Below are 14,148 nucleotides of genomic sequence, written 5' to 3' on the forward strand. Positions count from 1 at the left end.
TACTAGCATGCAGCTGAACCAGCGTAAATTAACTTAGGCGCAAATGTGTGTCACCGCACTTAAAAAAGAAAAAAACTAGCATGAATAGTCAAAACTTCGAGGTTTTTAAACATTTTTGAAATGTTAAACCAAAACATAAAGAATAGGGCAATTTTTGTCACAGCTGGACTTCGTTGCAGATATTAAGATCGCGGTTTTACTTTTTTTTTTTGTCTGTCTTTTCCACCTTAATTATCGTGTTCGCTCGCGAACATGATAATTAACGCACCGTTTAACCATATTTGCGAAAAGAAATCTTACTCTGTATCCAAACTTGTACCATTATTTTTTAAAAAGTTTCATCTTAAATCTCAATTAAAAAGTGTTTTCTCCTTCGTTTTTTGGCTCGAACTGGCAGCTACTGAACTTTTTTCCTGATCCGTTTTACTGATCCATTACGCATACTGATAAAACTGCTTGCAACAAAATTTTGCACCCAAATAAGGAGTAAAATTGAACTCTGAAGCATACTTCATATCTGTATGGGTCTATTTTCTAAAACGCGGTATACTTTCGGAAATAAAAAAGCCCGTAGATTTATCATCGTAATTAAGGGCAGACTAGCGCGTAGGTTTTGGGTATTTTAATTGATAGCTCCATAGTCTGCATCAATATAATATATCTTATCTCTTGAAGACAAAAAAATCTTTACTTGAAATGCACCTAGACCAAAAGAAAATACGTATTTCAAAAACGTGAAATCGCTTTCTCGAATTTAAACAGCAAAAGCGCTTGATTATGTCTCCATTCATTCCTACTTGAAGAGTGCCGCGTTACCCGCAGCTCAAATTGGTCTTCAATGTTTAATATCGAATATTGTCGACGACGTAATGATATCCGAATGGAGCTGCATCCTGCTTGTCAAAAAAAAAAACCACACAACCTGCTAGTGGTGGAAGTCTGAAGCTACACACCAAGTAGTATCATAAACACTTGCCTGGTTTATCTTCTCCTTTTGAAATGTTATTGTTTTTAGCAGCGCAGCCAGTTGTAGCTTTCCTGCTGGGCACCGGCACGATCAATGTATTCTTTTGATTATCGTTTGCCTCAACTCAAACCAAGACAGCTGCTTTTTTCCACTTCGAGGAGCAATTACGCGCCTTAAAACCCAAAGGAACATTGTTAAAAACAATCCAAATTATTGATACGTATGTTGTTTCTACGTCCGACTGAAACACAGTAGCATTGCTGGAGGCATCTTCTCTAAAATAACTGTAGCGCACTTTGGATCTACATATCAGCTATAAGCGAGGCAGTAAATATTTATTCCACGAAATACCCACCATGTTATTGGTGATCAAGAATCTGATTCTTAGTATCTTTATTTTCCGCTCCTTTTTTGTTTTGCTTTCGCTGTTATCTGGCGATTTCTAAACCACAATTTTAAAACAAAACTCATTTTAATTGTCGCCGTGGTGCGGACAAAAATTTACCCCAAGTTCCAAACACAGCGCCCAGTCTGGTTTAAACAACAATGAATAATTCCTTCGTCTTTTCAATTTCAATCCGCAGACTTGTTTACTCTGGTCCTATTTTGCGCCAGAATTGGAGTAGACAGATGTACTTGCTTGAACTTACACGAAGGCAACAATCCGTGGTGTTAACATCACCCGGCGTAAGGCCGAGAACTTTCCAAAAGTTTCACGACCCTTCATACAAACTTGAGATTTGCTCTTAAATACATATGGCATTATCGGTTTCGTTCCGTAAAATAGAAAAAAATCATCATGAGATCTTGATGAAATTCACGAAGTTTATTCAGAAATATGAGTTTACTCGCTCGTCAATATATGCAAACTGGATTTATGCAGGTACAACCCAAACTAAAACCACATCGATTAAAACAAGATGTAATGTCACTTTACAAACAGACACAAATAATACGAAATTTCCACTTGCTTTCCTTCAAGTATTGACAGGCTTTGTTGGCCTTGGTGGCGAGCAAATAACGAGCCGCCGAAGAAACTAAATATTGACCGCTTCCTCTGAGATATATTTGAATAACATATTTCGTAATGAAATGGAATATTTCTACGAAAGCAAACAGTACATATATTAGGATTACTCAACAACTTCCCTCGTCAGTAAAAGAACTTTATTATTTTACATGTCTGCGTTTGAAAGCGGATTTTTTGTAAATTAGTCGAAGATCAAATGAGGCACTTTTGCATTGAAGTACTGAAACAATCCGTAATGAATGTCACAAAATTTTAGTTCATGAACTTGTCAGAAATTCATTGATGCGTTTTGTTTCTCTTGCAATTTTTTATTTTTAACTCTCACTCTTCCATAAACAAAAATTGCAACTTTTGTAAGTTGCATTTCCCTTCCTGTCTTGAAAGACAGCGGGGAGAAATCTTTGTCAAACGTAAATTATTTTTTCCTTCGCCTCATGGGTCCTCACTCAAGCAGGTATAAACAAATATATTTCATTGTCAACGCTAATTCGAAATTGCGATAGGTAACAAGAACTCAGCGAGGTTAGCCAAGCTTTATCTCAAACAGCAAAATCATTACTAACAAAGAAGTACGAAATTGAGAAGGAAATATACTGCAATCTCCATTGAAAGCTCGTTATGTGAAATTGAAGCAAAGGAGGAACACGTTACTCCCACTTATTGAAGACAGTGTTAGCAAGATCTTTATTCATTAATAAAAGCCTCTTTTTTGATCGAGGAGGTTCCACAACCCAAATAAATTTAAATACAAAAATTAAAAAATGGACTAATTAATAGTCACGTCAGAAGAGAGACAAATCGGAGCATAGATGTCACCGCCTTTACTTGTCTTAAGAGCGCTGCCAATGTGCCCTCACCGTCACTTGGCGACAACAATTGATTCGTACACGCGTTTTATCGCCAACGTCTGTTATTGATAGAAGCCTGATAAATACGCGTAGACAAGCGCGCGCAGCGCATTACTCAACAACCATACCCAGTTGTCAACATGAATGGTACAGATGGAACTAAAGCTTCGCTTTCTTGTGATAGTAACAGTGCGCCATATACACTGGCCTCTACGATCTCCCAGGCGAGTTTCGTTATTTTTATTCTAATTCTTGATGTTTGCGGAAATTGCTTAGTGATCGGTGCTATTTTACATTATCGGCGGCTTCGCACGGTTACAAACTATTTCATCATCTCTTTGGCTGTGTCAGATGTTCTCATCGCCGCTCTTTCCATGCCGTTTCGCATTCACCACACACTGAACTATATGTGCTGGGATCTAGGTCAGATTCTTTGTGAAGTTTGGGTGTTCGTGGACCTACTGTGTTCCTGCGCGTCCATAACAAACCTAAGCCTTATCTCGATCGACCGATTCTTAGCACTAAGTTTCCCACTGAGCTACAGGAGTATTATGACGAAAAGTAGAGGATTTGCCGCCATTACCTTCGTCTGGGGTTACTCTGGTCTCATAGCAGCTTTATCTTTCACGGGTTGGTCCCCTGACGCAGAAACGATTTCTTCGAATGAGTGCAAGAAATCGGATCCTTATTATTATTTGTTCGCCATAACTGCTGGTTTTTTCCTGCCTTTAACCATTCTCGTTATCAACTACTCAATGGTTTTCAAGGTCGCCTTCACACAGGCCAAAAAACTGCAGCTGTTAAAATCAGCGAGTGCGATGGAGCCTGGCGAGATATCTGAGGCGGACATTCGAAAGGACGCGCGCCAAAGCATCGTAAATATTGGACGGACGGAGCGTAAACGTCGAAAATCAATCGTACGCGAACTGAAAGCCACTAAGACTCTCGCTATCGTCATCGGAACTTTCATCGTTTGTTGGTTACCCTTCTTCATTATAATGTTTATAGTACAATTTTGCGAGGACTGCTTGCTTAAGATTCCTGAGAAAGGACAACAATTTGTGGCGATCGTTTTCGTTTACGTATTACCTTTGCTGAACTCGGCCGTAAATCCAATTATTTACTCGAGCTTTAACAGCGATTTTAGAAAATCTTTCAAGGATATTTTCCTTCGCATTTGTGTCATCCGAGGACGGGACAGTTACACGCATAGATCGACTTCAGGCGATGAAGATGTGTCGGTAGTGACATTTTTTACCAGCAGATTTGGTAATGAAACAACCCCACAGATTGTTATTCAGGAGGCAAACTCGGCTTCAGAAGAGGGAGATTCAGTGTAATTAGAATTCGGAAATCTTAAAAGAGAAGTGATACAACATTCAATAAGAAAATTGCATGGAACCCTAAATAAGCTTCTATCATTTAACATCGAGACGCTAATAAATTGTTTTCTGCATGATTTTTCTTTGTTTATGTGGTACACGCGCCAAAAGAATGAAGTTTGCTTTTTCCTTGTCGCTCTCGCAGCGACAAAGCACTATTGTAATGAATTGAGGAAATGCTGCTTTGGTGACACGTCCAAGTGTCATTATAACGAAAGAACTCTCAAGTAAATTGAAATGTTAGCGAATTTAGCTTTGTACCTCTCCTAAGCATTTTTGCTTTTCAAATTCAACGGGTAGGAAACATTTTTTTAATGAAAACGATTTTCAGGAATGTGTACATTTATTTATTTATTTAGATAATCTAAATGTAAGGAATAGGTATTGCTAAAAGAAGCGTTTGCTTAGCGGCGAAACGATAACGAATTCAGTGAAAACAGTGTTATGCTAAGTTCCCTCCGCAAAATTTGCCCTTCGGTGTGCGAATGGTTCCACTGGGAATAAAGAATTGCCACGATAAAGTTTTAAGCAAAATAAAGACGCAGGTTACTTTTTTCGAACCCGCTTAGCATAAATAATAAATAAGGAGGAAAAAAATTACCAGAGCAGAAAAAAATGAGCATCGCCGCGGTGCGAGTTATGAAAATATTGTAGTTTACATTTATTTTGAACCACCTGTTACTGTGTGAATGAGCGTGCGTGTGAACACAAATTTGACACAGTGGCAGCGAAAACCTCGCGGAAATGTTTGCTCTGTTGTCATGAATTTTCCACATATCGCTGAGTATCGGTGGAAAATTTTTGTGGAAGAAAAAAGCATGGCACTTAGAGTCACGCTTTCCCCCCCCTTAAAGATGAGTGCGGCATTTCGAGGAAGATGTTCCGCTCAAGATCATTAGCGAATTTTGTAATTTTTTGACACCGTGAAAGCTGAAGTAAACAGCCATAAAACTCTAAATTGATCGTTCTTTTTTCTCGTTCAATAATCAAGGTGAATTTTTTTGGACCGAGCTAATACTGAAATGCTTTTAAGTTTATTTCTGCTAGAGGTATAAAACGATCGAATCGGGTTGTGGAATTGTATTCAGCTTCAAAAATAGAAACGAGAAATGGTGTAAGCGGAGTTTTTATAACTTAATTTAGAGGGATTTCGTGCGAAATCTGAGTCCACCCCAGCCCCTTGTATACCCAAATTTACGTTTTTGTCGTGTCAGCTTTCGATAGCGGCATCAGAACTCGCAATGCAGTCGAATTTAATTATCGTTATTATTGATATTCGGGGAAAACATGCGAAGTTTCTAGAAAAGTATTGGAGGTAAAATTGCTTCGAGTTGGTTTTGCAGCTGCGGAAAATTTAAATCAATTATATACGAACTGAAATTGATATCTGCTCCCTTCGCCTGTACGACTCTTTCTTCCAAATTTGACCTAAAATTTGATATCCGCTCTCTCAGAGTATTTTTTCAGAAAAAAAAATTTGGCTTCCTTAACTTTTTTTCTTGTCATAAATATCGCGCGCGCTTTTGACGATCAAAATTCTCATGAAACAATTGAGGGATTTGGGCACCTACCAATCCAGGGGGTTTGTTATTTCTAATGACAGAGCGGCCTTCACTTATTGTCAGTGTAACATGCAAATAAAATGCAATAAGTATATTCGCTTTTATTTCACGTCGTCGTGGAGTTTGGGAACGGAAGTTAAAAGCGCCAACCAGTGATTGGTTTCAATGCAGGTAGCTGTCTCAATAAAAGCCTTCTCTTCTCCTTGTAGGTGTACAGGAAATTGCTAAATGTACTCCCCTTTCTTGTAATTCTTAGCCGTTTCAAAGCAAAAGATAAGTTTTTACGCTGATTAACAAAGAGATAAATAAGCGAGCTTCGCCTTTCCGCTGGAATTATAAAAATTCAATGTGATAAAGAATTGTATAATCGAGGCATCTGGCAGTATTGATATTGTATGCCGCAAATACAAATTGTGTACGATAGGCTTCATTCATCAGCGCATATCGATCTGTTTGGAGATTATATAAAATGAATGTTATCTCTTAAAAATATATTCCCCCAAAAAAACGTTTGGACTTGAATATCAACATTTTCGTCATGGTCCAGTAGAGGAAAATTCGCGTAAAAGAAAAGATTATGTCCATCTAATTTACTGACAAAACTACATGTTATCATTGTTCAATGTATCATTGAAAGCTGTTTTTTCATTTATAAAACGAGAAAAGGGCGAATGTATCCCTTAAGATGTGGCCTGAGCGGCAATCGAAGGGAACCTCTAATTGAAGATGCAAAACAGTCTATTGTTTTCGTTTGCGTCAACATACGTATGCTTGCTTAAGTTCCTCAGAAGCTCTCCTTTGTTGGGTGAAACAGCTGGCTCAGAAAATGACGCTGTCTTTCTATTTACGCATTAGGTAAACAGGTTAAGTAAATATAATTTGTACTTACGAAATAGCCGCATGCAAAAATTCCAATTTAATTTCCACGCAGAAAATTCGTGACTATTTTGTATCAGCAGAAGTTCGCTGAACTAAAAGATTAATGCTAAAATGTAGTTTTCTGCCGATGTTGCCAGAGTCAGCTATCCTCAATTTCGAACATTTCAACAGAAAGCAGAAATATAGCTTTTACTAGTCCTGTGCTTCTTTTCTTATTTCAGTTTAGATCGAAATTTACAAGTTCGGTAGAGTTTTTAAATTTTCTGTTTTTTTTCTTCGGTTAAACTTGAGGGTCGGGATATGGCTTGAACAAAACGTTAGATTTCTCCCAGCCCAGAGAGCTTCTTCCGGCTTTACAGTTTGTCACTACGACCTTAAAGAACTAAATTCGTTTACTTTAACAATTTAGCGACTTTTTCTGGTGAGAGTTTGTTTCACAGCTTTCATGTGATGAGGCCAACACAACAACGGCTGTTCACACTAGTTTTGTGTTTTTTTCAACCTGCTTGTTATATACGCCTCAAACTTTTTGATAAATGACGTGGAAGTTGAAAGATATGAGCAATATTCTCCCTATTACCAAATGCGGCAGTTCTTAAAGCTAGAGGGTGGCATCGAATCTCGGTCTCTCTATTTAAAATATTACTTGAATAGGAAGCTTAGTTTTCAAAGTAAACCTCTATATAGCAAGCTAGAGGGAAACCCATTACACTTTACAAGCCCGATAATCAGAGGTTACGCGCTATTGGTATATTTTAAAATTCTTTCCTTCATTTATTCAAGAAAGCACAAGTTGCTTTCTCTTATCGAATCCACAATATTTTCGTTAGGAAAATCTCTTAGCTTATCTTTGACAGAAAACTTTAGAGTAGGTCGGCCTAATGGACTTCATTGAGTCATTAAAATGCCGAATCTTTCACTTTTATTTTCCACAAAATCCACTTGGGTTTATTCAGATGGTGATTTTTGCAGGGCAAAATTCAACAAAAAGAGATTTTGCATTTAAAATTGTTTATTTAACTTGACATACGAAAGTTTACATGGACGTAAACGCTCATCAAACGGGATGAATTTCATACGAAGGTTTATCTGTTCAACGACAGCACACTATTATATCGGAAGTTTATCGATCCATGCATCTGTACATCATAAAGTATATTGAACTGGAGAAAAGCTCTTTAAATTAAACTTGCATGCGACATAAAATCAAGGCCTAATTCTTTAATAAGGCGTGAATAAATTTCTTAAATTTTTTGTGTTAACAATGCTCTGATTAAGCTTTTAAGACATAAGTTATCGCAAAAGTAGAACCCTTTGAGAAGGCTGTCCTTTTAAATGAGGCATTTGTTCGCAATTTTCGAGAGCCATTATGAGTTAACTCATACGACGCGTTTTGACAAGTGCAGGACATTAAAGGTTTTGTCTATGATTTGAAATGTTGACGAAACCCCTGATCAAAACCTGAAATATTAAACATTTCAAAATTTAGGAGCAAAATTTTTAACAGATGGTGAGACTGTTCCCAAAAGAAAAATCAGCAATTGAAGTACAAAATTTTCATAGTTGTTTCAGCTGATGTCCGTAAAGTAAGACATCTCTGCGTTTGATTATCCATGTTGACGAATATAATAACTTCTTTTACCAGGAGAAAATGGACTGCTTTTTTCCGTAAGAGTTTTATTCCAAAATATCACTGAAAGACAGCGAAAATTTGTTAGTGCAAAATTGCCCAAATCAGCTAACAATCAGTTAAAATGTTTTGATTCAGTTCTCAGCACGTTAGCATCAGTAAGCACAATGAACTAGCTGTACATAAGATATATCTCAACTTATAATAATTTTACTGATGCTAAAAATTCGACTGTAAAACAATGAAATCGCTTTCGCCCAGCAATTTCCTTTTAAACTTAAACATCTCAAACATTAATTGCTTTTCTGAGAATGTATTGGTTTTAAAACCAATTAAGCAAAATCTGTTTTAAGATCAGAGGAGCGGCTTAAAAAAAGGAAATTTTAACACTTAACATTTGTAATTTTAACACTTTTTTTTTTCCAATGAAGTCATAAAGGGGTAAAATGCTCTTTGTACATAAAAAGCGCGGTAAATTTTTTAGTTGCGTCAGATAAGATCCATGGCCATTAGCTGGCCGACTAAAGATGTAAAGTCTACCTTGAAATTACTTTACAACCGATTTCGGAAGCGAGTCATTGCGTCTTCAAACGAGCCCATTAGTTCACCGTATCGTTTCTTTCAAAGGGAATTTGAAAACCTTTTTTTCATTAGTAGATTTTTTCAAGATTCAGGATCAATTGTTCTGCTTAATAGCTCAATTTACATAGTCATTACCTTTGGTTGTCACCTCGTCTGCGAGGCCATTTATGAAAACAGCGACTAGTTCACTTAGAAATTACCAATTTTCAGTTAAGAAGGAATTTACTGTCACAAGCACTCAAAAGAGACGGCGTTTAAATCTTTAAGTTGGGAAAACACACTTCAGTTCCATCATTGTCGTGAGAATATTTCTGATTTTTAATTGTCTTTTGTTGTTTGAAATTCAGCTGACGCTAATTGTCCCTTCGCCAAACAATTGATTTCATACTCTGGTTTGAAACTAAGAAAGCACACTCTAAGACTGCCTCTTTCTAATTAAAAAAAAAAAAACCTTTTTTTCCCCGTCCCCATATCCCGTCCCGCCTTTCCCCGTTCTTCGTTTTAGTAATTTCCTCTGTATAGTTGAATGTGCTTAGATGTTAGGATACAAAAGGAGAGCCATAAGTTGGAACTTTTTCCGCGACAGTTAAAATGTTTTGACATTTATTGAGTAAAGAAAATCGGGAAATGGGAAGGCTTGGAAGAGTTCTTGTACAGGATATAAGGCATACTAAGCACAAAAAGGATTCAACCCCCTTCGAAATAGGATGGTACGTTCCTAACTAATGCATCTATCATTAGTTTTCTCCAGGATGGAGGGAACGGGGAGGGGGGACGGGTGACCCTGGGGGAATTTTACATTTCCCGGTTTTAAAAGTTAATTTCCCCACCCTTACATGGTGACTTTAGGTGACTTCCAAGTTTCACGCGGTCATCCAAGATGGCGGCAAGTCAAATTCCCGACCCTATGGCAGAGCGGGAAAGTCGTCGAGATCCCTATCAAGGGAGGAAACCTCTTCGATCATTTTCCCACAGACCCTTCCCCTCCCACGGGTAAATCATTCTTTTAATACCGGGATATTTTGTGTTAGGAATGATTTTAGAATGAGTTTTATAAGCAAGGCAGGATACGCACTTACACTGTTTTGCAATACTCTGAAATTGGCTGATAAGAGACAACAGTAAAACCAATGACACTTCGACGATTTTCCTTTTCGACCCTATTAGCGTAGCGATTAGGTCGGCTTACAGGCTTTGGTCCATAAAGCAGACTGGATGATCACAATATACAGTGGCTTCAAGACCGTATCTCATTTTTAAAATTTTGTAAAATTGAGCAAACTAAGCCTCAGACCTTGTGCAAATATAACCAAAATTGTGATATTTGTCGCATACAAACCCCCTAGACGCTGTCACGCCATCGAATACAGCACGTCACGCGATGTGAACAATTGTCGAATTATATCACTTCTTGTATATTTCTGTTATTTTTTTTTGTTCATTTCTTTCTTTTTACTGTTTTTTTTTCTTTCAGATATAGTTTCCCAATACATTGAAGGTATGAATTCATCAAAACGAAAACCCACACGAATACATCGACACATGCAAATGACTGTGCACTTCTACACTGTCACGCTATTCAGGCGACATGAGGAAATATCGAAATGCGCGTTTTTCTTCTTCTTTTTTTCCTATTAATAAACACATGGTATTAGAATTCAGAAGGTAACCTTTTAACCCTGCTATTGATTTCATGTAAGGTCACCATGTCCTCATTTGAACCCAAGCCGTATAGAGTAATTTCTCTTATAATTATTGTCCCAGTACTCCTGTCCGCTAACACGGTAGCAAACAGCGAACTCCACTGTGCTTGCATCTTGCCAGTCTGAGGGCAGAGATACGCCAAAAAAGAATGTATCGGTAGTTACGTCTTTTGAGGTCGACAAATAGTAGGCGCTCTGTTCTCTGAAGGTTTTCCATCCGTCCATCGTGTAACGTACAAAAACCTCTTTCGCGTAAGCGACGTTCAACACACGTACAAATCCTCGGATAACATTTTTGTCACAGACTACATTTTCTAGACAAACATGCTCTCGCTTCACTCTTCTGTGGAAGTCCTCAGTGTTCACTGGTTGGTCAAACAAGCATTTCAGTTGGCTTCGTCGATAATTACGGTCACTTTTAGCTTGAGATCTGTGCTTTTCAGATATTCTGTCAGGAAACCAGTTTTCAGGATAAATTTCGACCACAGACACCAGTGAGAATCCTAATATATCGGCGAATGTTACTCGTTTCTTGTTCACCATGAAGAAGCCAAAGAAATTTTCAATTAACGCCTCTAGAGTAAAGATGTCGTTAAGCTTAAGCGAAGAACGCTTGATCGTAAAGAGCTTCCATGCATTTTTATGCGCAGAGAATTAACAGATCACGTGAGCACAAAGATCGACGCACGTGAACTAAAGCATCTCAATGGTGACACATTGGGAAACTGGACCAATTTTCAGCGTGAAACAAGATTTTTTTAAACATCCAACCACAACAAAGATTAAAATGACACAACAGAGAAATTTCTAAGGGAAAGTTGATTGTATGCCACGCTTTCATCAACGGATCACGTGAGACTAAGTCGTGTGCGCCTGCATGTGCACAAACCTCTGCATAAATTATGTAATGTATCTAGCATAAATTATATAACTTACTAGCTTGTCAGCCTTGACATCGAAAAAAACCTGGAATGGATGTCGCTGAACCGTTCTATGCCCTTTCAAAATGAGACATTGGGACATACCTTATTTCTTAAAGCTGAACAGAGTAAAATACTATTATTTTAGGATTGTCGTAAAACAGGGGCTTAGAGTTTTCCCAGCGATATGACATAACGACTGTAGCTGTTCAAAGGTCGCCTTACACCAAAACAAATCCGTCAGATTTGAATATCTCTTAAAGTGTCCATGACACGAAATTTTTTTTGCGTAAATATTTAGCTTATTATATATTCAAACCAATTCCAATTGGAGAAAATTTTCAAAAAATCTAAAATTCGGTTTTTTTGGGGCCCTAAAGTGCTCGTCTTAAAAGTGTCCCGTGGACTGGTAACGGATTGGCGGATGATGACGCAGAAAACTGTGAAAACTCTCAGTTGACACCTACAAATATCTCATATCTCTTGTAATTTTTATCTGTCAGCGTTGAAATACTCTTGAAATTATGTCCGATAACGATGTATACCTACCTTCACCAAGCTCTGCCGAGAATTGTGATGCATCGTACTCTAGTAGTAAAGAAGAAATGTACGTTGCGAGTACGGTTCAGCCCTAAGAAGGAGAACCGCGTGCATCAAACGAAGATTTCGACGAAGACTGACAAAGACGGTTTCTTGCCTGCGGTGTTTAGGTCAAGATTAGAACAAAAAATTCCCGTTCCCGTTTAGTTTGCAGCATTTTTATGTTAAGAATGGGTAGCTGTGTTCTTTTCTATTGCCATAACATTTTAGTTACTTGAGAACTAACTGAGAAGCAACTAAAAATAGTTCATTCTTAGGATCATTTGAGCCTTGAAGGTGGACCAGGAAGGTTACAGAAGAAAATTTCAGCTGGGTCAACGAGCTGAGCTTTTTCCTTGATTACGATCCTAAAGGGTCCTTTTCCTGCTCTGAAGGGGGGTGAAAAAGGCACGATCTTTGAAGTTTCATCGCAGTAACAGGCCTAAGGTGTTTCTGTGTTTGTTTTAGGAAAATCATGGTCAGATCACTGAGCCAAGAGCGACGAATCGAAAAGAGAGCACACATTCTCTGTTATGATCGAACTGTTTTATAGCTGATTTCAGGATACAGCTCATTACAGGCACGTGTAAGGTTGTACCTTTGACCCCTTTTCACCTTACCAGGGAAAGGCGGGGAGAGGCTAAAAAGCACTCCCCCACCACTACCCCTCTCCTTAATTTTGACCGTCGCCCACCCCCCTTGGTAAAAATTTCTTTCTCTCCCTAGCCTTCTGCTGCCATAAGAATCATACATAGCGTACATGGTTTTTGCTTAAAAGAAATTGTGAGTGCTCGTTCGTTAAAATTACGCCTGCACTGCAGACTAGTTTGATGAGTGCAGAGAGTTATTTTCATATTGAATAGAGATTGCATCAGACTCATCTCCGCTACAAGATAGAAGTCGTTTCTACGATTTGAATCACGGCTTCACACAGCTATAGAAACTAACTAATGGGTAATGACAGACAGAGTTGTGGACCCGTCCAGAGGAAAAAAAAAACCTTGATATAAAGTTGTCAGAGCGTAAAAAAAACTCAATGCGTTGGGTTTGTGCGCACAGCAATTGACACGCGTTTTTTCTTTGCACATGCACTTTTTCTAGTCTTCCTCGAAAGAGCACTATTCACCACACAAAGGGTATTTCTAGTTCAAATTTAGGACTATCACCAATTTCGAATGCTGTTGATCTGAAATAAATATGCGAGCCTATTTTTTTAAAGTTTAGAATTAAAGTGGGAAAGGTATCACTAAAACATTTCATTACTACATGAACATAAACTTTAGATAACTATAATTCCAAAGTGAGCAACGAGCCAATGTTCTCCAAGTCATAGATTAGTGATAAAAGTGGCACGAACAAAAAAGCAAACAATTTTAAGTGCTCCTGTTTCTTTAAATTTACTTCCATATTGATCTTTCTGCTCTTGAAAGCGAAGTCTAGATGAATCATGAGTCTATCTTGAGGCTGGACTTAAAGCGTAACTGATTTACATCCGTGTTTTTCAAGCAAATATTTGCATAAAAGAAAACCTTTCTATTTTTTCTCTATTGCTTTCCTGTCTCTAAAGAAATTATTGGCCTTCGCTGGCGCTTAGCATGCAATGATGTCTTAATATATTAAACTCGTTACGGGGAAAATATCCTAATATTTCAAAATTTTAAACGTGTTTCAATCATTTCGATGTAATTGTTTCTTTCAAGGGTGATGTCCAAACACTCTTCTCTGCCAGCATAATAGCGAAAGGTAGGTCTTATTCATAACTGTCATGGCAGGATATGCTTTTGAGACAAACGCCGTTAACAGTTCAAAGTTTGGACTGCAAGCGTCCGAAAGTACGAGCTTGTTTTTGTGGATTATGACACTTCGCAAGCTCGGTAGATGCCAGTGTCACACACATTGTCTCATCAGTTTTCTCTATTAAGGCAGTAAAACTGGGTAGCATTACCATTACAACTACAATTACAACTGAAGGTTGAAATAAGAAATGAATTAGGTGGAACGTAGACTAGTCAATTACGAAGTTATGATTAAAGAAAAAACGCGAGCAGATATTCTTGAATAGCTCA

General features: G+C 37.9%; 2 protein-coding genes across 2 annotated transcripts; one reads left to right on the top strand and one right to left on the bottom strand.

Moving 5' to 3' along the window:
* The first annotated feature begins 2,862 nt into the window (after positions 1-2,862).
* Positions 2,863-4,561, top strand: LOC113673980 (alpha-1A adrenergic receptor). The gene has a single exon (XM_027190461.2). It carries the CDS (start codon positions 2,986-2,988, stop codon positions 4,183-4,185), a length of 1,200 nt encoding a protein of 399 aa, XP_027046262.2. The 5' UTR covers positions 2,863-2,985; the 3' UTR covers positions 4,186-4,561.
* Positions 4,562-10,281: 5,720 nt separating this feature from the next.
* On the bottom strand, positions 10,282-11,257 carry LOC113673983 (protein phosphatase 1 regulatory subunit 3B). The gene has a single exon (XM_089199699.1). The coding sequence runs from the start codon at positions 11,124-11,126 to the stop codon at positions 10,593-10,595; it is 534 nt and encodes a 177-aa protein (XP_089055825.1). The 5' UTR covers positions 11,127-11,257; the 3' UTR covers positions 10,282-10,592.
* Between the last annotated feature and the right edge of the window lie 2,891 nt (positions 11,258-14,148).

The sequence above is a fragment of the Pocillopora damicornis genome, chromosome 3 (assembly GCF_964200805.1).
Source record: "Pocillopora damicornis chromosome 3, jaPocDami1.2, whole genome shotgun sequence".
In the NCBI taxonomy this organism is placed as follows: domain Eukaryota; kingdom Metazoa; phylum Cnidaria; class Anthozoa; order Scleractinia; family Pocilloporidae; genus Pocillopora; species Pocillopora damicornis.